The following is a 24,561-nucleotide window of genomic DNA, read 5'->3' as shown; positions in this document are numbered from 1 at the left end:
CCGCTGCCGCCGCCGCCGCCGCCGCCGCCCTCGCCCTGTGCATTGTGGGAGCGGGAGGAGGCTGCGCTCCAGCGCTGCCACCGCAGCTGCTCCGGATTCTCTCGGGCTCACGCTGCCTCCCATCGGCTGCGGGCACCGGGCATCATCAGCCTGTCAGCCAGCGTCGCCGCTGCCTCCTCCCGCGCTGCCGAGGCCCAGAAGCCCGCCCCAGGACACCCGCTGGCCGCACACCGCCCCCGGGATGTCCCAGACCCCAAGCGAGCCCTGGACCGTGCAGAATAGCCCAGCCCCCGAGAGGGGCAGCGATAGCGGTGTCACTCAGGGTGTCCAGGTAAATGGGAGTCTGCAGGCTGCTTTTCCTGTGCTTCCAAACATTTGTAGGGAAAGGATATGGGGAGAGGCTTCTTGGAAGGCCACGGAATAACCTAGAATTCCAGAAGAGCCTTATTAAGCAGTACACGTCTGGGAGTGAGCGAGGACGGAGAATCTGAGAGAAAGAGTCCCTAAGGTCACCCTGAACACCTCGGCATCTGCCATAGGGTCGTTTCGTGAAGCCAGAGCGTAGGGGCCTGCTTTAAGCTACAGAAATTTAAGTGCACCTGGTAACAAGATGCCCCCAGGGGGCGGCCCTAGAGCCTCCTTCTATCCTAGGCCTGCGCCTCCGTAACCTTGTGCCCCGGCCCTCTTTCTCTATCTAATCGCTGTTATCCTTGCACTTCAAGCACAAGAATGTGATCTTTCCACCCCACCCCGATGCCGTCTTCCCCCTCTACCTCTTCCCCACCCACACTTTCATTCCAGCTTAGCTGATCTTCATTTTTTCATCCCAACCTCTTAGTGTGCTCATCTTTCCTTATTTCTCTGAACTCTAAGTGGTGCCAGTGCCAGTCATGGGACTCTGGGATGGTTTTTATCAAAACTATCTCTCAAGGCTGGCCCTTGGTAGTGCGTGTATCCTGCGTGTGTATTTGAAGGAAGATCATTGATGAGGAGGACACTTGGGGCCAGTCCTCACCCCCTGGAACTCAGGCCTCTCCTCCCCTTGCTCACTGCCCACAGTCTCCTCAGAGATGCCAGAGGTAATAGCTACAGAGTCCTGCATAATGCTCTGTACCTTCCAATTCTGAAAGTAAATCTCTTTCATGCTTTTGGATACCACCCTTTCTTTAAAAAAGAGAAAACCTGTGCAGCTATCAGCAGTACACCAGAAAAGGCACTGGATTGAGATTTATGAGGTTTGAATTCTTCCTCTCACAGTTTCTTTGTGCCTTGTGTAAGGTGGTAACCACTCTGTTTTCTCACCCTCCAGCTAGTACCTACCTCCTAGGACTGTTGAGAAATGCTGAGTATGCTGACGAAGCGGTTCAGGGTGTATCACCCCAGGGTATACTACCTGGCTGTAGAGTTTTAAGATCCTCTTTTAATGCTTCCAGGCATGTCAAATCAAAATGTGTAAGGAAATCATAAACTCTCTGAAGTTCTTGCACCCTCAAGTAGACAGCATTGCAATGTTGTATTGAAGAAGCACACTGGAAGGTAGAATGGCATCTATCATATTTGTGCTTGTCTGTCATCTTTTCTCTATCTGGGGGAATTTTCTGCACTAGTCCTGCCTCCTGATAGTTGCAAATTCCCCTCCTCTTTTGCAGCTTGGATGCAGTCATATGACCTAAGCCACAAAGATCAGAGTCATTCTGCACAAGACTTAGGTTACAGAAGTGAGAAATATGGAGAAACAGGCTCTGCCCAGAACTTCCATTTGCCCATGAAGGTAGTAGCAGAGGTGGCCAAGTTTGTGGGACAACAGTGGTCACATCAAAGTCGGGCTCCTGGCTTTCAGTGGTTGGTGGCAGCAGTGGGAGAAGCAGCAGCATCCATATCGGGCCATTGCTGTAGCATGTTTCCGGGCTTGTCCCTAGATTTACATCAAGACTGTTTCTCCAGCCTTTCTAACAATTTTGTAAGTGACCTGATATCTTTCAGTGAATCCATTTTCGCCTAAATGAGCCAGTTATGAATTTGTGATTAAGAACCCTGACCATTATAGAGTGGTATATGGGATGAATGTGGTGAATGGGAATGGCTACATCCCAAGGGTATAGTTTCTTTCAGAAAATAGTTATTGGGCACTTAAAACGGCCAGGCACTAGGCTAAGTGCTGGAGCAAAATAAGATAATTTTCCTGTAAGAGAGGATAAATGAAGTCAATTAGAATGTATTTTGATTAAGTGCTAAAACAGTGTTATAGGGAAATGGTTATTGTGTCTCAGAAAATGGAACAATTAACATGATGTAGGGGAGGGGGATATTCAGTTTTTCACAAAGGTATGTTTGAATTAAGCTCTAAAATATAACTAGGAATGTATCAATAGATATCACGAACTAAGACAAAGCAAGCCACAGACTGGAGAAAGATGTTCATGACACATAAAACTATCCATGAAATTTTTAAAAAATAAAGAATTTCCACTTCTAGGGAAGTTCCCACTTCTGGGGAATCTGACATAAGACACTGGCAAAAGGCAATGGTTGCCATATATGCAATCTAGAAAATAATGGATTCAGTTCAGGAGAGCAGCTAAGTCCCAAGATGACAACTGTGCATTAGGATAAGAAATCAACAAGTTCAGACTGAGCAAGGAGACCTGCCTACAGGGGAGTTTTCTGGAGTAAAAGGATGACTCTATAGAATACTTGATGTGATGGGAGACATTAAAATAATTGTGGTTATGATAGAGGCCAAAAGGATGAAGGGAAAAAATAATTAGAAACACCAAGAAAAACAAAAAGCGATTTAAAAAAATGAAATCATAGTATACACTGTGATCTGCAGTGAACTATATCAACCTATAAAGCTAAGAGGACTAATAATGATTATAAAATAGAATGCAAGTGTTATCAACCTTAATAAGGTAAGAACACAGATGACAAAGGCCAAGAGAAGGGAGGAGAGTCAAAAGGAAGGATAGTGGTGTTAATATTGTCATCTTACACACTAGAGAGACAAGAAATACTGTTGACAGCCAATGAGATAAGAAATAATGGTGAAAATATATTATTAGACATTGTAAAGGAAGCCTATAGAGGAATCAAAAGTAGTGATATGATCCTAGAAAGAGGGTGGGAAGGAGGGGAGGTGGAAAATGTAAGCTTAATCCTCATTTATCAGTCTTGAAAACTATTAATTTATGTCTAAAATTAAGAAATTAAGAAACAGTGGTATAAACATACTATTGAGAGGCATGGAGGCAACTACCAGAAGAAACACAAAACAGCTTGAATATCTCCAGTGGTAGAGGAGCTAAACTTGGTGGTAGAGGCATATTTTGCGATTTTTAGCTTTTCACTATGTCCTTCTATACTACTTGACTTTAGAATCATTACAAGTATACTTTTTTTTTTTTTTTTAAATAATCTTTTATTTATTTATTTATTTTTGGCTGTGTTGGGTCTTCGTTTCTGTGCGAGGGCTTTCTCTAGTTGTGGCAAGCGGGGGCCACTCTTCATCGCGGTGCGCGGGCCTCTCACTGTCGTGGCCTCTCTTGTTGCGGAGCACAGGCTCCAGACGCGCAGGCTCAGTAATTGTGGCTCACGGGCCTAGTTGCTCCGCGGCATGTGGGATCTTCCCAGACCAGGGCTCGAACCCGCGTCCCCTGCATTAGCAGGCAGATTCTCAACCACTGCGCCACCAGGGAAGCCCCACAAGTATACTTTTACCTTTTAAAAAAGTGAAGAGGAGCAGGAAAAGAAATTTAATAATTTAATTTAGAACCAGGTTTTGGTTCTACCATTCTTTTCCACATTTTTACCCCAATGATTGACGCCCCACAGAAGGCATTTGCTCCATTCAGTTCTCCTTAAAAAAATTAAAATTAAAATTAAAAAAAAAAGCTGTGAATTCAAACAATGATCCCAACGAAACCACTTTTAAATTTCTAGATCCTTTCTGGATCTGTTAAGTACATACATGCTTTTACAAAGCTATAAAGAGTCCCTGGGTCTCAAAGCTCTACCCTCTTCTCTTCCTACCCTCCAAGAAAATGACCTCAACCCCCCTCTCTTACAGGTAGGACTAAGGTCATTCGGTGACCACTCTCCTCTAGTATCCCTTTCCCCCACCTGCACTCTAGTCATTCATCCTCTGTTTGGAAGACATGCCAAGGCTAATCTCCTCACGCATGCTCTCAACCCCAGCTCTTGCCCTCTTGCCTCTTCTGTATCTTTGGTTTTTCTCCCATGCTTTTGTTTTGCCTATCTATAACCAAACTCAAATCTTTCCTACATTTAAAAGCAAAGCCAAAGACTGTATCTTCTTTTATGTACCTCAGAAATTCTCAAAAAATCACATCCTCTCCACTAACTCACCTTTCATCACTTATTGTTCCTTTTCTGTCCCTCTGTCCCAGGCCCATGCACACCTCTACTGAAACTGCTCTCTCCAAATGATCAGTGATACCAATTTCCAGTGGCCTTTTCTCAGGTCCCATTCTTCCTCATTCTGTTGCACTCTACTCTGTAGATGACCATCCTCTTATTGAAATTTTTCCTCCCTTTGCTTCTGTAGAACCAATCTCCCATGGGAATGTGAATAGACTGCAAACAGCTGGCAATATTGTAACAGAATATACCCAGGATATTCTATTGAAGAAGTGAAAGGTTTATGTTCCGTAACTTGTTAAGTGTGGCCCACTGGTGTGTCTGCTTCTGATCTTTATCCTAAAAATATGGCTGCTCTATAGTGATCATTTTTGCAGTAACTCAAGCAACTGGCACCTTATGTCTATAGACAAAGTCATTAGGAATGTTAGCTTGTATAGTTGCAGGAAAGTGAGAGTCTACAAGACACTAATCAGCCCAAGTTATTGGTGATGGGGCAATAAAGAGACTCAGAAACCAGATGCAGAATGTTTGCAAGGTTGTGATCACAAGCAAGAGTAGAGAAGCAGTGAACATTTAATACATCCTTGCCATGGAAAATCAGGCGCACCAATTTCAGTGATGTGAAGTTTATGAGAGCAAAGCTCTTTGCCATTTCTCCTCATGCAGAGAAACAGAGTATAAAGGCCTACTGCAACAAAGGAAAGGTTAGACGTGACTGAGACGGAGAATCATCATCTCTCTGCATCCATAACCTTAATCTGGTTTCTCACTTAATTTCCAACCCAATATTCCAATTCCATTTCACTTTATTCATTCAACAAGCATTTGAGTATGTATAAGCTGTTTCTAGGTGCTAGGGATACAATAATGAATTAAGACTTCATCTAAGGAAGTTAAATTTGATCCGAGATCAGAATGAAAAAGAGCTAGCCAAACTACGAAACAGGGAAAGTGTTTAATGGAAAAGAAACATGTTCAGCAGGGGCAAAAGGATCTTGGATATATGATTTCAGAATGGAAATGGGATGGGGCAGTGGGAATGGGTGGGATTGCAGAACGCACAAGGGAGCAGGAGTAGAAAGTTATGTGTTTGTTAGAACTATAGCAGTTGTCCAGGTAAGAAATAGTGGCTTTGGGTATGGTGCCAGCAGGGAAGAGAAATGGACAAATTCAGTGTATTTTGGTGGGTGTTGGTCACAGCCTCTGAGGAATAAAGGATAACTTCTAACGTTGGCTCGAGTACTCAAGTGGGCAAGTGCACAGAGGTGTATTTACTGAGTTGAAGGCTGGAGGAAAGGACAGTGTTATGCCGGAAAATCAAGTTCCTTCGCATGCCCTGATCTCCAACCAAACTTCTTTATACAGAGCCACATTTTCCCAACTCCTTGCCTATTTGAAAATAACAGCCCTCCACCTAAAATGCTTCTTCCTCCCTTTCCCTCCACCAATGCCTACAGCAACCCATCTCTCAAAACTACCTCTAAAATTTCCCTAACTTACCACTCATCCCATTTATCCCCTAAATTTAATAATGCATTCCTCTAGACTTCCTGGAACTTTATTTTTATTTCTATTTCTCTTAAGGAATGTAATACTTCCACCTTGCATTAAGTTTTATCTATCCATCCATCTACTTATCTATCTAAATGCACACACACACATACAGTTGACCCTTAAACAACATGGGTTTGAATTGTGTGGGACCACTTATAGGTGGAATTTTTCACTAAATACACACTACGATATTACACAATCTGTGATTGGTTGAATCCGTGGATGCAGAACCACGGATAAGGGGGGCAGACTGTAAGTTATACACAAATTTTCAACTGCGCCCAGGGTTGGCACCCCTAACCCCCCATATTGTTCAAGGGTCAACTGTATATATATAAAATTTCTCAGAATGTCTCATCCATCTTTCTATTTCTGACAGTATTGTACTAGAGTGTTTTATACCTGAGATGGAAAAGACTCACAATCTGCAAACATTTCATGTTACCTAAATTACAAAAGTCTTTACAAATATTAAGTTAGGCTGCTAGGATCTCATAAAAGAACACTATTTAAATTAAAACAAAATTTAAGACTACAACAGTCAAATTCTTTCTGCATATCGTAGTAGCTGAAATCTAAAGGGATCAACTTCAGAAAATATACTGAAAAACAATATAACACTTAAATGAGACAAAAACTGCAAATCAAATCAATAGAAATTAAGTAGATCAATTTATTTTTGTGTATTTCACAAGTATACTTTTGGAAGGGCTATTTGACAAATATCAGCATTAACTGCCAACTCTATAGACATGTTCAACAAAAAAGGCATTTACTCTTGGCCCTTTTAATACAGGCAAGTGTCCTACTGCATCACAAATAAAAGATGCAGTAACAGATTTGAGGGTATATTAAAGAAATTAGATTTTTCTTTCAAATGCCGTTTAGTTGATAAATAACATAATACAAACATAATTAATGGTTGTCATGACCATCAGTGATTTCCAGAATAAAACCCATAGGCCTACCTACTTTAAAAGGCAGAAACTAGTAAAACAGTATTAAAATCAGTGTTTTTATCCTTAGATTAACAATCCCAGAATGAGACTTCTTTGATCCCAATTTTACAAGGTGTGGTGTGATGTCAGGGGGAGAAGGGATATGGGGGAACACTGGCACTGCATGCTGAATTGCAGAGTTGGGACGGTGGCTCAAACTTGTCATTATCCAGATGAAAACAGTGCTTTAGAAAATTTTAAATGGGTCCTTAATTGTGTTATATTGGGAAGGGTATTAAAGCATTGTTCATTCATCAGTCCTAAATACCATTTAATAGATGCCATCAGGAGGCTTAAGAAATAAGCAGGGATGGGAGGGGGGAGAAGTGAAGTAAAATGAGGTGAAAAAGGAAAATGAAAAATGGAAGACATGTGTCTGAATGTTGGGGAATGTAAAAAGGCCACCACAGAAACTGCTTAAGTTGCCACTCAGACATGCTCTTACTATTGGATACCTGCCCCTGGATCACCAAACACCAAGTTTAGAGCACAATTCAAGTAGAGATATTTCAGCCCTGATAAAACTTCACTAATTTGGATTGAGAAAGAATACATGTCTGATTTAGTAAAAAGTATCAATAAACATTCAGAGGTATAGTTTTGTTACATCAAGTAAAAACAGCAACAAATTCCAAGTGAAGTAACAACAAGTAGAGGGCTTGATGAATAGTTAAGACTTATTTTTAGGTGAGCAGCAAAGGAATATTGAATAACTTGTAAATAGACTGCAAAAATGCTCCTTTCAGTTCATCAAAACAATCCAACAGTCCTTACTATCCCAACATGCCAATAACTATAATTGTTTTAGTCAGATGTAGCCTTTAAAAATGAAATGTTTCTCAGAACTGTATTATCAAATAGGAGCTCCTGGACATAAAACAGGTAATTGAGTTCAGACATTAGCTAGTTTTCATGAAGTATTTATCTCCAACTTGTTTACTCCAACATTCATTTATAATAAGAAGGACAATGATTAAAATTGGCCATTTCTCAAACCACAATTCTGAAACCACAGAAATGTTTAAGCCCATCTTGGTCAAAAATCTTCATTCAAGCAATGGTGAAACAGCCTGTAAATATGTCTTCAATAAACTGAGCTTTGAAGCAGAACAAAAACAGAAGAATGTAAAACCTCTATCCCAAGCACCAATAATGGAGGCTAAGCAATTATACCTACAAGTCCTAAATGACAGGTCTTTTCTGATGGAAAATCCTGAGATTTCTATCACTGTGACTTTACAGAAGGCAGGTTGGTTTAATGAGGAAATTTACTTTTAATAAAAAGACAATCAACAGTATTTTATTTTGGGCACTTACTCAGTATTTCACAAATCCTCAACAAGTTTCGAGGTAGGTTAATATTAGTATTGTATTTTACAAATGAAAACTCAGGCAGAGATTACGTCACTTGTCGCAAACCATAACAGGAGTCCTACCATAATCAGTAACGTGGTCTGATCTTTCCGATTAATCTCTGATGTGTGTGTGAATTTGATGGTGCTAGCTTGCAAACAGTCACAAAAACAGAACAAAACAAAACCACTAGATATTCTACTTTGGGGTATTTTGTAATCCTTAAATAATCCTACAATGATTATACATACTTTGGAACAACCTACTTACTCCCATTACAAATCTATTTATATATAACTAATCCTCATAATAACAAATTAGCACATTATCGATTTTGTTGTTTTCTGCCTTTTGGGGTGGGTGAAGCAGGAAGATAATCAGCAAGTTTTCCTCAGAGAGCTAGGCAGCCTTTAAGTGCAGGTACTATGCTCAAGGCACCATCTATGGTGATTTGGGGTCATAGGAAAGCAGGTATACAAATGGAGCCAAGTTCCAGAAAAGATGCCTGGATCCAAAAGAGGGGGAGGCCCTGCACAAGTCAAAGATGAAGAAAAATATACTATCATCTCAGCCTACATATCCTCAGCATCATGGGAAGAGCGCCTAAAAGACCAGTAAATTTGTCCCAGTGAAGTCTGTTAATTAAAAGTTCTTACTAACTAGATAAACCACAAGTATTATATTTTATTAAAGTGACATCTATAGAAACAAAATATCTAAGTATTTATTATGAATATGTTCCACCTATCATGTAAATTTCTCTAATTGTCACAAGCCTAATTCACTTAGCTCATTATAATTACTTAAAATTCAGCTCATCCTGACTAGGTTCCTGGGCCAATCTTCTCAAATATTTGTTTCATTATAAATTTCCTTTTATTTAAACAATTGTCAATTCTTAACAATACAGGATTAAGAGTGGTTAATCAACAACTGAGAAATTATAAGGAAAATATCATTATTGTGTTAGAATATACAGCATTCAACAGAGCAAATTTCAAGATATAGACACCTATGTTTCTGAAGAGACTGCACGGCACAGCCCAACACAATTTGAGTCAAAGAAGCAAGAAAAAAAGAAGGGAGGGGCCACAGGAGGCAAAGTATTTTATTCTAGTGTCCCCAAAATTGACTGTGGAAGTAAAAAGTTTCTACATTAAAAAAGTTTATATAAATTACATGAATTGTAATTTTCATAAAAGTCAAAATGAAATGTTCTGCATAGGACAAAAGATATGCCTAAGCAACATATCATATTTGCACAAGGCCACTGAATGTCATGGATATGAGGAACAAATGAAAAAGCTTAAGTCTATGGCAGACTGAGCAAAGATTTCAGTTTGGTATTCTATAACCCCAAGACTGTAAACTACTCTTACTATGCAGAAGCTCTAATGACACAGGGTTTTGTGTAGGAACTCTTGTGCTTCTGGTTGGCACATCATCTACTCTTTAATATGTGAAATTAATACAGACAGTTGTGAGAGGTTGTGCAAAACTACTGTATTTACAAAAATGGCACAAAAGTGAATTGAACAGTCGATGCACATGCACACTTCATTCACATCTTCAACAACAAAAGGTATTCTAACACTAAAGAACTGAATAATAATACTAGCTTCAACAGCAGCTGTTAAGCACTAGAGTCACATAAGTTACACCAGAATGGGCAAATATTGCCCAAGTAAAATTCTATTGTTAAAGCTGAAACAGATTTAAGGCCATTCAAGTTCAAGCACAGGATACAAATCTTTTGAAGCCCCATCTATTTGTGTTTGAAATATGTGACCTTTCTTCTAACTTGTGGTCTTAAACTTCTGTTTTACAAAATCCAAAAGGAAAATACACAAGAAATCAATACAATAGAGGTTACATTAAATAAGAGTAACATACAAAGCTATAATTAAGATGAATTAAAGAAAGCCAAAACTGTAAAACTTGCTTGTTACTTGTTGGAACCAGCCCTACACTAGGAGTTAGGTAATATATACAATTATTTTCAAGTAGATTACTTTACATTGCTCTAACATGTTCTTTTCATCAGTGCACTGTTAAACTAATCAAAACTCTACACATGTATATTCCCTTACACACACACTACCACTACCTGCAAAGCCATAACTCTCAAATGACTTAGTGAGTGAAAGGAAATAAAAAGTGGAGAAGTAACATATTAAGGAGAAATAATGGGAATTAGAAGATTCATGCAGTTCAGCTCTTTTAATCAGCCAGCCAGCTTGCTAGTAACAAGAGATGGTTTCCGTTGAGGAAGGTCCTGTGGAGTGGGAATGTGGTCACCAGTGACCTCTGTCTTATCCGGAGCTGCAGTAGGAAGTTGCTTGTTCTTCATTTTTGCTTTAGCCATGTTGTAATCCCCAGAATCAAAATATTTTTGCTACAAGAAAAAAAAAATTCAGACTAGAGTTTAAAAAGCTTTCATATGCAATTACACTGGTTTAAGATCTAGATGTGACCCTGTACCGTCAAAATAAAATAAACCTATAAGTTTTTAAACAAAAACATCAACTACACGAAATAGCTATGACTCTATAGTGAGTTCTATCACAAGTCAACAGCTGAGAAGTCAGGCAAGAACCCCTTCTTCAGGCTTACTTATATCATTCTAGTTCCAGTATGGAACCCTCAATATTGATATCAACTTCCATATCAATCTATCTGGGAGCTAATAGCCCCGGACTTAAAGAGTGGGACACAAGCCTTTCACTTACTAATGGAAAAACCAGCATGAATTTCTTGTTTAAATGATTTTGAAAATAAAAACACACAATCCACCAACTTGCATTTGGGATGTCACCCACCTCCAATCAAGCTTACAATTATTAAAACTATTATTTATAGTTGCTGGTACTCTGTCATCTAAGATGAACTTTTCTGTAAAGATTTAAACCATTTATTTGAATTAGAGCAGTTCACTAACATAAAAATTAAGGTTAAAATATAAATGCTAGGGTAATAGACGAAATGAACTCATTAGAAATTAATTATCACTTAAAATACATATCCCTATCCTATACCACCATTTTTCACCTAAGACACTAAGTACAACAATCGCTCTTTTTAGTTGGAGAGATGGATGCGGTAACAACCACACCATTTATCACTGAAATAGAAACTGTGGAGCTAAAGATCAACCTTAATATAGATAATCTACATGAGTTAGTCTGTTCCGAGGTAAAAACAGATGAATTTGCCTGGGTTCTGACTTTCACCTATCATGTTTAGCCCACCTTTACTGAGTGCCTGCAATACTACACGAGGCACTGTGTGAATCATGAAGAGAGATATAAAGATGGACAACAGCCAAATAAATCCACTGTTACACTGTTTTAAATACATGAGGTGCTATGGTTACTCAAAGGAGGGGAACCTAACCTTTGCCTATAGCATAGACAAGAAGGAATAATCCAGATACGAGATGAGGGCTTGGACAAAGGATGAAGGGGGGATATATAAATATTCTCTTTGAGACTTCAGAGGTAACTCAAGTGGTAAATGAAGGAGCTAGGAACTCACAGCTTAGTTTAAGATTGCTGAATGGCCTGAAAAAAAGGTCTCACCGGCTGCCTCCCTCCAGTGACTATTCTTTTATAAGCATCTGGCCTTAGGCCAGAGTCTAAAGTTAGAAATTGCTTTTCATGTGTCACTTGGACCAGGCCTTTCTAAGACTTGCTGCAGCTTCATTTCTGCATGTTTCAAAATAAGTGTAGTGAAAAAAAAACCTCAGAACTTCTGATGTACTATATTATGTTAGAGAGTTACTTCTGAAGTTTAGTAGCCTCTAAAAGAGAAAGCAGACTGCCAAATTTCTTAGAGTCAAAAGCACAAAATGAGAACTTTAACACATAGTGCAAATTTTAGGCAGATTTTCCCCAATGTAATAAAGTCTGTTTCTAATGTTACCTATTTTATAGTAACCAAAGGTTCATCACAAGGGGATCACACTTAACTGTAGATTAGGCTACTTTGCTTGAGGAAAAGGAATTAAATTTATTTAGTGTGGTGAGAGAAAAACTAAACTCAATGCTTAATAATTATAACTGCTCTAGGTAGAGGAATGAACTAGATCAATGTTTCTCATATTGGAAAAGATACAGTTCAAGAAGGCAATATTACTTGTCTTTAACAATTTTTAAATTTTGTGTAAGTGAAAATTTTAAAAATTAACATATTCTGTACCATCTAGATGACACTCTTATACGAGCCTTTTCCCACTTCAATTTAAGGGCCACACTTACATCCATATTTATAATTGCACTGACACTACTGGATCACCAAAGTGAAAATATTTAATTTTAAGGCCATGTTTCTTAAAACTGGATCCTCAGTTTTCTTGGGACTTCACAAACTCCACAAATATGAAAAAACATGGGCCAGACTGCTGCTTGATATCCCTCACACGTCATATTATTAAAAGCCTAAAAATAGGTATCCGAATAAATAACATTAACGAGTACAATAAAACAGAAAGGGACCTAAAATAAATGATATCTAACCAACCCTCTCAAATAAACAAGAAACTGTTTAAAGATACTAAGATAACTTGCCAGTTTGCTATTACGACAGAGGAAAACTAAAACCCTGTGATCCAGACATTTTTTAAAAAACAAAACTCTTTTAACATAGTAAGAAATTATATAGTTGAATATAACACTTCATTTCCCTAATATAAAAGTGCTTATTCACTGACATTTTGGTAAAATACTGAATCACTGAAGAGCTCCCTTCTCAAATTCTATATAAATTTCTTGATTCAAGTGGGATTTTCTTATTGACAACTATTTACATCTATAACACCAACGCCAAGATACAATGTATATAAATTCTAACTTGAAGATACTTAAAAAGTCATAAATCATTGAAGCTAGAGAAAAATGACAAAGTCAAAGCCCAAATGTTGGAAGAAAGGCTGTTAGCATAAGTTATACTGAAGATTAGCAAAGGAAAAAAAGTTTCCTAAACACTAATAATCAGTCAAATCCCAAATCCAAATAATAATAATCAAAGAAAATTACATAATTTCATACTAAAACCACATCTGATGGGATGATTTCAAAATGAGACTTGGTACGGATACATTTTACACAGAATGTAGAACATGTTTCTCAATGATGCTTTTTTCTGTTTATCCCCTACATTATGGTCTTTGCTTTTTAAATGACCACATAATGTTCTACTTTGTTGACTTATCACAATTTACTTACTACATCTCTGCTGTTGAATAGTGATGCTGCTTTTTATTATAGTTAAAGCTACAAAGAAATAATTGTTCTAATTTATACTTCATTCATTTCTATCCTGGATAAACATTTTTTTCTGTGTTTAATAACAATATTTCCTCTGCTAAAATCCTTTATCTAGGGCACCTTAATGTTTTTCTTGTGTATTTGAAAAACCATTTTATGTATTACAAATATTAACTAACATTTTTATAATAATTTCCCCACCATATTACTTTTCATGGAACAAGGATTTTATTTTTATGTTTTGGTATAATCCTTCTTTGTCATTCTATTATTTCAAAGCTGTGAATGTCATTCTTTCATGCTATATAAAAACACCATTCTATATTTTGCCACTTTTAAAAGTAATGTGTTAAACTAAAATTAATGTTAAAATATTCTTTTGGTAGAAAGACAATTAGTGTATGACATCACTTATATGTGGAATCTAAAATCATCAAACTCACAGAAAACAGAGTAGAACAGTGGTTGCCAGGGGCTGAGTGGTGGGGGAAATGGGGAGATGCTGGTGAATGGGTGCAAACTTTCAATTATAAGATGCGTAAGTTCCAGGGATCTAATAAATGGACAACATGGTGTTAACTACAGTTAACAATATTGGATTGTAAATTTGGAAGTTGCTATGAGAGTCAAGCTTTAATGTTCTCACCATAACAAGAAGAAAATGGTAATTATGTGAGGTAAAAGATGTGTTAGCTAACCTTATTATGGTAAGCATTTAGCAATATGTACATGTATCAAATCATCACACTGTACACCTTAAAGTTACATAATATTTTACGTCAGTTATAACTCAATAAAGCTGAAAAAAATATTCCCTTGAAATTTGGTTTATTTGAGAAAATAATCCACATATAACTATAGCCAACATATATACTTATCAATGCACACACATCTGGTGGTAAAGAGCTATAAACACAGACACCCATTTCACAATCTCTGTCGGCACACTGAGTTCACAGGACTTAAACATTTGAAGATTTACACATGAGAACTTACCCCTTTCTGCAATCGTTTCCTTAAAAAATCTGAACCTCCAGGCTTTTGTCCCAGATGAGGATACCTTGCTTTTAATTTTGCTTCTTCAGCTTTCTCTGGACTAGTCACTTTGTCTTCCATTTCCTGAAATAATTTTAAATAAATTACTTCTCTATTACAATACAGTTATTTTAGATAATTCCACCTTTTAAATATCTGGATTCTGACTTCAGTTGTCAAATACCAAATAATGCAGCAATAGACTAAGAAATCAAGCACAGAGGCTTTTAAAACATCTCTGTCTTGTTTTTCAAATGATCCATGTGATAGCTCTATTATAGCTGTGATGCATGTATAACACCCCACACACTGGATAAAAATATCAAGATAGCTCAGCTCTGAAGTCTTGCTTGCCATTACTTTCCAGTCATGTATAATACATTTATAGTTAGTCACCTTCTATGGAACTCATCAGCTCTTTGCCCATATTTAGAGAACCATCTTAATACTGTTAAAATAAAAAAGAGCTTTTTGACCTCCTGTTTATTCGAAATCATATTCAATTGAAAGCTCTGAGAATCTTTAATAGAAATTAACAGCAGCTTACTGGTAAGCTGGTAAAATATGGTAATATTTTCCTTGAATAATGCAGAAGACCTTGTTATTTTTAAAGGGGAGAAACATCATCTCTGTCAATCTTTACATCTGTATATTTTATTGCCTAATTTCTACCCATATTTAATGGCAAACAGTTTTCATGCCAAAGATCCCATCTTTAATGCATCAAAAATATGTTTTCTGACCAAGGACTATCAATATCTTAAGCCTATTCACTTTTAACACCAGTCTTGATATAGCTTACTTTCTTCCATATATATATATATATATATATGTATATGTATATATATATATATGTATATATATATATATGTATATATATATATATATATATATATAGGCTGTGCCACACGGCACGTGGGATCTTAGTTCCCCAACCAGGGATGGAAACTGTGCCCCCTGCAGTGGAAGCAGGGAGTCTTAACCACTGGACTGCAGCGAAGTCCCCAAGAGTAATATTTTATAGGGAAGCAGTGTTTACCACTTCTTGGCAAGTAGTGCAGAAGAATGAATGAATCAAGAAAAACAGAGCTGCCTTGATAGGGGAGGCTGGGCAATGGCAAGGCACACTTTTTAGCTAATGGACTCATTTCTGCACACCAGCTCAGCAAAATTACACACCTCTGCATATCTTGATTCTTCCAGGTTATTTATGAATAGTCAGAAAGCAGAACTGTTATCCATAAATGCCAAGCCTACTGTTCTTACACAGCAGCAAGTAATCATTTATTAATCTAGGAACTCAAGAAACAACTTCATATAATTTTTGCATATATCTTTCTCAAAAGTATTTTCATACGCTTTATAATCAACTTTATTCACCTTATAGATTGTCAAGATTTTTTTTCATCTTCAAAAGCTTCCTCATGTGTTGTTACCTCTTCTCATTTTTAGTCTTAGAGGATTTTGAGAATAAAGCTGCTGCTGCTGTCAAATATACCCTTTCTATGGGGCTTCTTTTATGTGTATGCTTCCTTCTGCTTCAAGTGTTCTACTCTCTTCTTATGCTGCAGTTTCATGCATCTACATATTTTGATTTTCATTCTTTTTACAGTGGTTGCATCGTTCACTCGATGTACAAAAAATTCAACTATATGTGTGCCCAGTCAGAGATAGAGACTCTAAATAGTATCGGTGATTCTGCCAGTCATTCCATTCAAAAAGGGTAGCTCAAGTGTAAGGTGTATGATGCAACCCTGCGTTCCCAGGAGAGTCTCAATCCCAGAGTATGTCTCTTTCAGAGTGTAAGTGTACCAACATACTGTTTATCATTCCAGTGTTTAAAAACTCAGCCCCTATAACAGGAGTCAACTACCTCAGCTGGCAATCAACTGAAGAACCAGCCCAGCCATCTGTTCAAACACTAGACAAAAAAGTGACTGACTACCACTTGACCTACTGAGAATTGATGGGGCAGTCTCTAATGTGATCATGACTTCATTGGGTTTTTCAAGGGTGATTTCAGTTATATGTGATTTTTTGCCTTACTAACTTTAGAACCTAACCCCCATACAAGATATGACTACACTGTATTCATCAGATAAGCTGGAGAAGTAATATAAATTTAAGGTTCCCAGTTCAGTGTAAGAGAGTGCGCTGGGTCACCACAGAGGCTTCCCTTCGCTACTACAGCCCCAGGGTATCCATAGTGGTTAATTTATAAGTGGACTTGGGAGGGACCTACTCTTGGGTTCCACTATACAATTGTTTTTTAAACTGGTTGACGTTAAATTTGGACACTGGTTGAAAAGGACTCCAACCCGATTATAGCCTTTCAGTCCCAGCACCTTCAAATTAAAGGATGTTAACAGAGTCCTACATTTCCACTAAAACCATCCAGCTTTCTTAGGCTTGGGAAATGGGAGTGCTCCACTTCTTTGTTTGATTTGAATTATCAGTTCTCTGTATCTAAGAAAGATTCCTTGGAATTTCTAGTATGGGGTAGCAACTTTCCCTAGTTTCCAGCGTTTCTGCAGATTTCCCCATTTTATATACGAGAGAAAAAAAGTTGTTCACAATATGCCATCTTATCTGGCACTCCCCTATTTTCTTAATAAGGAACACATTTATGTATATATTTACATATAATATTCAATTAAATGAAACAGTTTAATTAAACTGAAACAGTTTACTATCGAAAAATATTTTGGGCAAAACAGCACCTACAGCTGAAAATATTATTTAGATTTACAATAAATTTGTAATATGTCCTAGAAAAACAAACCAATTCTTGGACTTTCTGGCCAAATACATAGCACAATGGCAAGTCCCTGCTAGGTGTAACTTTGCAGTTGGATTCAGAATTTCAGCTACATTTAACACCAAAAGGGTGGAAAATATGACCAAAGCTACATTTTTAAAATGTAGTCAGTACCATCAAGACACGTACAATACTTTTAATGGATCATACAGAAACATTCTTAAACCTTTTGCAGATGTATACAGTTCTAGGGCTTACTGATAAGCAAGTTCAAATGCCTGGATGTTCACCAATGATCTGACGCAAGTACAGTTTGCTTGTGGAATATTAATAACACGTCAGGTGGTGGACTGTGTCCATGGGCATTCAGCCCACACTTACCCTTCTCTAAACACTCCTCTGAATCGCTACAGTTAGAAGCCTGAAAGCACATTTCCCAAACTGAATTCCTATAAGGTTCCGCCAATGGTACCTACAACAGGTTAAAAGGCATGGGAAAAAGAATCCATTTTATTCCTGGTGATGCCACACAATGTGCAGACAGCAGTAGCTCCTGTGTGTTCCTGCAGAAGGGCATCAAGCTCATGATTAGGGTCTATTGTAGCAGCTACCTGAGATGGGGTAGAGGATGCTGGGCTCAGAATAGTGCTCACTCTTGCAGGGTCAAAGGTTTTTTTGCAATCCCTCACCTCTGGAAACATCATCTTCCCCTTTTTGCTACTCTATCCTTTCAAATAATTTGTAACCTAATCCCCTAAATCATATCCCTTTCTGTCTGAAATACCCAAATTGATTTCTATTCTCCAGAGCAGGACATTAACTGACAAAATCAAGTAAAATAAGCAATTTATTGAAATAGTTCCTAGAAAGTATTTGTGTAATTTAAAAGAAAGGAGATAATACGTATAGCAATATGTATATATGTAAACTGCCAATTAAAAAGAAAGGAACAAACTGTTGTATAACTTTTGCTAGAACTATTACAAATAAAAAGAGATCACCTCACCTCCAGGATGGTCCTGGCAGGATTTTGGGTGACTGGGGTGGGCATAGGGCTAAGAGGGAGAAGTGACCTGAGAGTCTACTCCAGATGCCTGACTTTGGAGTTTGGAGAGGTCTTATGTTGTGAGAACTTCATTTCACAGTGATTTAAAATAAAAAGCTGCAATAGAAATTTTTTTTAAAAAAGGCAATTTATCCCTACAGTCATGTTAAAAAATGCAAAGAAGGACACAAAATTTGGTGTGATTGCACGTTTCTGGACATCCTTCAAAGGAATTCCTGAACATTTATTCCAGCTAGAATGAAAATACATCCCTCAAAAGGTCTGAGATAAAGAAGGAAAAAGCAAACAAAGAAATTGGTATGTATGTATGTATACTGAACAAGTCACTTTTCTCATTTTTTCCCCAGCTTTATTGAAATATAATTGGCATATTCACTTTCCTAATTCTAATGTCTTAATATGTGAGGTTCAAAAAGGACAGAACAAAAATATACAAGTTTTTTAAAGTTTAAGTGTTCTATGTTCCTGTCTCATTTAGAAAAAGATTTATGATATTAATTTTACACTTTGTTTAGTTGAGGAGGCTTGATAAAATTTCAGGGGGAATCAATTTAATAACAAAATAAAGTATATAACTTGCAAACTAATAGCGGGGGTAAAATGGAAGAAGAAAATCAGTCAACTGAAAAAAAAAGGGGGGGGGGGAGGGTGAGGAGGACAAGAAAGGAAAAAAAAAAAAAAAGACCAAAAAGCTTTATTAGGAATACAGAAGATCTAATGTTTATGCCCCTAATAAGAAAGCCTCAAAATATATAAATCAACAAAATTATAGGGAGCAACTGATAAGTCTATCAGCATAGGAGAGTTCAACAGACCTTCCTCATATTGGTAGGTGAAAAAGACAAAGTAGTCAACGTACTTGATTTTAATTCTGCATCCAACAATTAGGAAATACATATTCTTCTCAAGGACAAATGGAAAAACTGACTAAATATTAGGCTGTAAAGCAAGTCTTAACCATTTCCAACCAGGCCACAATCTACGACTGCAATTCAGAAGGTTAAAAGTCAATTATTTCAAACTGTATATATCCCTGCCATCTGGAAATTAAAGTACATTACTAAATAATTCGTGGTTAAAAAAGGAATCATAGGAATAAAAAACATTACTTGGAACTCACTAATAATAAAAATTCTACACATACCAAATTTGTGGGATACAAGTGTCCCTTAAGGGCTTATATTAATGAAAACTAAAACTCAATGAGCTATGCATCCAACTTGAGAAGTTAGACAAAGAACGGAACCCAAAGAAAATAGGAGAAAATAAAAAGCAGAAATTAATGAAATAGAAAACAAAGATACAATAGAAAGGATCAACAAAGACGGGAAATGACAAGCTTAACCAAGAAGAAAGTATTTTTAAAAATTCAAATCTGGTTTTGAAACTTTACTCTCCAAGAGGCCTTTGTGTTACACAGAAATTTTACTACTTTTTAGAAATAGATGCTGGAATATGAGTGACTTCATTTAGCTAAGTGGTTTCTATGCTGATAATAGCTTTGGGAGGAGGGGGGGAAAAAGCATCATTAGAATTCTGGAACTTTTACTGTAGGCTACAAACTAGGAAAGCAGAAATCCAGGATATTGCAACAGGATATTGTATGCTTATGATGCACAAAAAACAAAAACTTAAAAACAATATTTTAAGTGATAGTTATTCTCTTGGCAATAACATATGCCCCAAAATAATCTTCGTTGTATACTCTACAATTAGCACAGGGCCTAATATTTATTAATGTTAGGCACTTGCATTTTTGTGAATCATTCTATTGAAATAGACTAGCTAAGCTTTCTGTAAGTAGAAAGAGTATAAGGTATAAAAGCATACATATATATATATATATATATATATAAACATACATATATTCAAATAATTAAGGATCATTTTGTAGTCTGTCATGGAATTGATAGTAAGTTTGAATGATTAATACCACTTTTTGGTCTTCAGCAGGGAAGTTACACAACATCAGCAAATAAAAATCTGACCTCTCTAAGTAAATTCTCAATCTGCTCAGCAATACGTTCACTGATGCACTGATTGATGAATAAGATTAATGAAAGCCAACAAATCCTTTGGTATAGTGTCAGGAAGGGACCAATACTGTTATCAACCTCTGTGGAAAAATTCTGTAGTCCTATTAAGTCCTTGCTGCTTGCCCAGTGCCTGGCATTTAATTGGTGTTCAATAAAAGTCTACTGAATGAACAAATACAATGTACCCCAACTGTTTTTTAAAAGTTAAGAAACTTTCTAAACACGTGATAGTTTCACCATCAGCTCATCTTTGGAATAGTTCATGTTTAGTAGACACTTATAAGTTCAGGAATAGAAGTTGTTAAGTATTAAAGTCTTGCACAAACAACGGGCAAGCCTAAACACTGTTGCTATCTCAGCAATTTACTACACAACAAATGAAAGTGCTTTTTTTTTTTGAAAGACATTTTAAAACTTTTCTGAGGTTTACTTCTAGATTGTTAAGAATCAATGGTTGCACAACAAACCAGAGGAGCAGGTTGTGCTCCAAACTGAATATATCTTAAGCCTTTTGGTTACCAAAAGTACTGTCAAAACAGTCCCAGAAAAGGCCAATATTAACCACAATTTTTTTAAAACTGGGAAAATGGGAAAGCAATTTATATCCACTCTTTACTGATGACATAATGAAGTAATTTATACAGTAGTTCTCTTCCTCTTCCACCAGTCACAAAAGCACCAAGCATACCTTTTAAACTGACAAAAATATTTAAGTTGAGAGCTCTACGTGAGTTAGCCTTTCCCAAGACACCTTACTAACTTAATTTGATGAATCTTGTAACAAAATCTCTAGAAAACCTGTTTTCTAGAGAACCTGCCTATTAAGATCTTCTCTAAAAAAATTAAAAGCCATATATATGAAAAAATACAATAAAACATCCTTCTACTTTCATTCAGATTTCTTAAGTGGGTCTAAGCTAAGGTTTTTTATATTACCATGGTCTATCCCTCTCTTTTTTTAACTGCAGTACTAGTATCGTCATTTGTATTGATATAGTGCTTTGGCATAGTTTCAACCAAAAAGTCTGGAGAAAAATCATTTAACCAACATTTTCAAAACAATGCCAGGCACTATCCTAGGTGCCATGGAGAAGAAAGATAAAGGAGAGTCCTGAGTTTAAGATGCTCACGATGAAAACAGAACTATGTGTTTAAGTCTCCACATGCCTCTTCTCACCCCCCAGGATGAGACTGCATGCCTGTCTCAGCTAAGTGTTATTCAAAGTGGATGATGGATCCATGAAGTCTCTGCTAAAATAATGTTACTTTTCACTTCGGTGATAATCTAAAGAAAAATATAAGCATATCCTAGGCTTTGAATTGCCATCTTATATATAAGCAGTACTAGGTACTTCTGTGTCTGAGCTTTCATTTACTACTCCAGTTATCCAAATATGAGAAAACAACAGAGCTGAATTTAAAATGTAAATGATGTACCTAAGACTACAGTTAAACGACCATACAGCTTACTCTTAAAAAAGGGAGAAATGAGGGATCATATGGTCTAAGGGGTTTAACTTGCCAAACTCAAAAGGCTCCTGCACTTTAAACAATTGCTACCATAGTCTCAATACACTGAAATTCAGTTTCAGCAAAAATACCATGCCACAGTGAATTAATAATTTAGAATGTTTTTGTATTTAGTTTGTTTTAGTTTTAGCGTGGTGTACGAGAGATAGGAGTTTATACTTATTTTTACGTTGTAATATTTAATTAGTATCGCCAATAAAAAATAGTGGCCTATACAGTTTTCTTCTCTTAACAGAGTGCACATACTACTCAGGTAGATAGTGACTTAGCTCTACTCCATGCCAGGCTCATCTCTTTACCTTAGTTTTTCAGAGGCAATGGCTGACGCCCATAAAACTATAAAAGTATTTTAGCTGAATACTTTGGCTTTAATTCAAGGTCAATTGGGTACAAAAACAATATCTAATTTTTTTTAGGTCATCTAACTATTCTTCCAAATATAAGAAACAGGTTGATTTGGCCCACAGGAACACAGGAAGTGACTCTGCACATTTTTCTCATGTTTAGGGATGGGTATCCATGCTACAGGCCACTTAACATCTACAGCCAAACCTTAATTCAAGAAGGGACGTTATATTACTAACTCACACAGCAGCCCTAAAATCAAAGGACCTGAATTAAAATTTTAATGTAGACACAAAAGGAAAACATTGAAGATAGCCTTAAACGTGTTAAGAGACATAAATATTAGGCTGTCCCAAGTGAAAGCATTTACAAGGCAGAAATCAACACTCCACGCTTTGGAAACATATTAACAAATCTCATAAAAGAAAATTACATAGCACATTATTGTGCATCAGAAGTCAAAACTGAGGTTGATTTTAGTGTTTAGGACAAGACAGCACAGACATGAGTTTGCTGTTTTATCTGGGTTCCTAAATCCTAAGCAATAATGAACACCACGATAAATATTTTACAATAAATACATAATATTTAATATTACGATTATGACTGTAATTCTTAAATTATATATATGATATATACTTTTTTTTTTTGCCCCCAAGTTTGATTTTTAGCAAAGTGTGAAAAATACCCAACATAGTTTACATCGGAATATTCTCGAATGATGTAGTGACTTGGCCTATTATTTGTTATTGCTTTTTTCTCCAGTTACTTTACAAGTAATATCATAACAGAACCATCCAATTCAGGGAAAGTTAACATGGTAAAGAACACATGGAATGGGTTTAAAACACTAATCAAATTTTCAGCCTGATTAGGAGCATGGTTGTAACCTTAAACAGAAGCCCTTACAAAATCCAAGTTTTAGACCAAATCCTATTTATGACAATGCCCTCTGATTCTTTAAATAATTATGGTGGAAGAAGCAAGCACTAGCCTAGACAAATATAAAGTCTTTATAACCATAATCTGAATCACACCGATCCGTGGCCTATTTCCCTACATGAGCAAGGTATTACAAGTGAGTTTACAAAATGTTCCCATGTTTCCACGAAAAACGTGATCAAGTCAGCTGGCAAAAAAAAATTTAAATTCCAACCTTTCGAGTTTTAGTCAAGCACCATAGGCGAATCCCACTGGCTCACATTTCGGAGCACACGCTGCGCCAAAGCTGTAAGTTACTCACCACATTTAAGCCTCACAACAACTGTATCCAGCAAGGACTATTATTCTTATTTTACAGATTAGAAGACTGAAGCCTGAAGAGTTTAGTAACTGACCAAGGTTACACGACTAACAATGACTGGACCTGAAATTCCAACCCAGGTCTAAGTCACCGCCCCAACACGAGGTACCACCTTTGGAGTTACGAACACGCAGACAATACAAGCAGTTGGACAGTTAGTTCTTCGAGGGAAAAATAAAGGTTCATGAGCCAAGTGCAGCCCACGGAAAAACTTAGGCTCCACGCATACGGACCAAGTCACGGGCTCTTGTGTACAGCTGAGTGATTAAGGGAAACCCCGACACACCCAGGCGCTAAAGGAACGTTTCAGCCAGGACGCCGAGAACCTCCAACTCGCACCACGTCGGCGCTAACTACCCGAGCTCCTGCCGGCGGCCGGTTCCGGAGTGTCTGGCCTTGCCAGGCGAGGAGGAGCGGCACACCGGCTCTGCACCGGCGCCGGGCTGGCTCCGGCTGCGCCCCTTCGCCCTCGGTGGGACCAGGCCGCCGCCAGGCCCGGCCACCGGCAGCAACGGCCCCCGGGCCTTGCGGGCTCCCCGGCCCTCTCCGCGGGCACACTCACCTTCTGCTCCTCCGCGGAGGCTGCCTCGGGGACTTCCGCGGACATACTGCTCCCTCTGCGGACAAGACACCGGGAAGAGAAGCAATTACCGAGTGGCCGAGGCCGCCCGCCCGCCGCGCAGCCTCAGGCCCGCCCCGCTCCCCGAGCGCCCGCCCGTGCCGTCTCTGCCCGCAGAAATGGCCGCCGCCTTATGACGACACGCAGCCCCGCCGCGCCCGGCGGGCGGCCACCACTGCGGCCCGCCGCCGGCCCGCCGCCTCTTCGGCCCGCCGCCCCTGCCGCGCCCTCGCCTACCTTAGCCCGCTTCTCCCGCTCTGCGACGCCCAAGCACTTCCTTCTTTCCTTCAAAGGTCGCGGCTCGCGCTCACCTCACATCC

At 38.0% G+C, this 24,561-nt stretch overlaps 1 protein-coding gene across 1 annotated transcript; it reads right to left on the bottom strand.

The window, feature by feature from the left end:
• Positions 1 to 6,589: 6,589 nt before the first annotated feature.
• ARPP19 (cAMP regulated phosphoprotein 19) lies at positions 6,590 to 24,561 on the bottom strand. Its single transcript, XM_036842243.1, has 4 exons — positions 24,479 to 24,561; positions 24,185 to 24,239; positions 14,546 to 14,668; positions 6,590 to 10,680 (listed from the first exon to the last, which is right to left on the bottom strand). Exons 2-4 carry the CDS (start codon positions 24,227 to 24,229, stop codon positions 10,510 to 10,512), a joined length of 339 nt encoding a protein of 112 aa, XP_036698138.1. The 5' UTR covers positions 24,230 to 24,239; positions 24,479 to 24,561; the 3' UTR covers positions 6,590 to 10,509.

Source organism: Balaenoptera musculus, chromosome 2 (genome assembly GCF_009873245.2).
Source record: "Balaenoptera musculus isolate JJ_BM4_2016_0621 chromosome 2, mBalMus1.pri.v3, whole genome shotgun sequence".
In the NCBI taxonomy this organism is placed as follows: Eukaryota; Metazoa; Chordata; class Mammalia; order Artiodactyla; family Balaenopteridae; genus Balaenoptera; species Balaenoptera musculus.
The sequence above is the reverse complement of the archived record's forward strand: the minus strand, read 5'-3'. Positions and strand labels throughout refer to the sequence as shown.

Coding starts and splice junctions, on each gene's coding strand:
- ARPP19 (XM_036842243.1), bottom strand. CDS start 24,229: ATGTCCGCGGAAGTCCCCGAGGCAGCCTCCGCGGAGGAGCAGAAG. Junction 14,669..24,184: donor CCTCCGCGGAGGAGCAGAAG/GTGAGTGTGCCC, acceptor AAATTATTTCAG/GAAATGGAAGACAAAGTGAC. Junction 10,681..14,545: donor GGAAACGATTGCAGAAAGGG/GTAAGTTCTCAT, acceptor TTTTTCTTGTAG/CAAAAATATTTTGATTCTGG.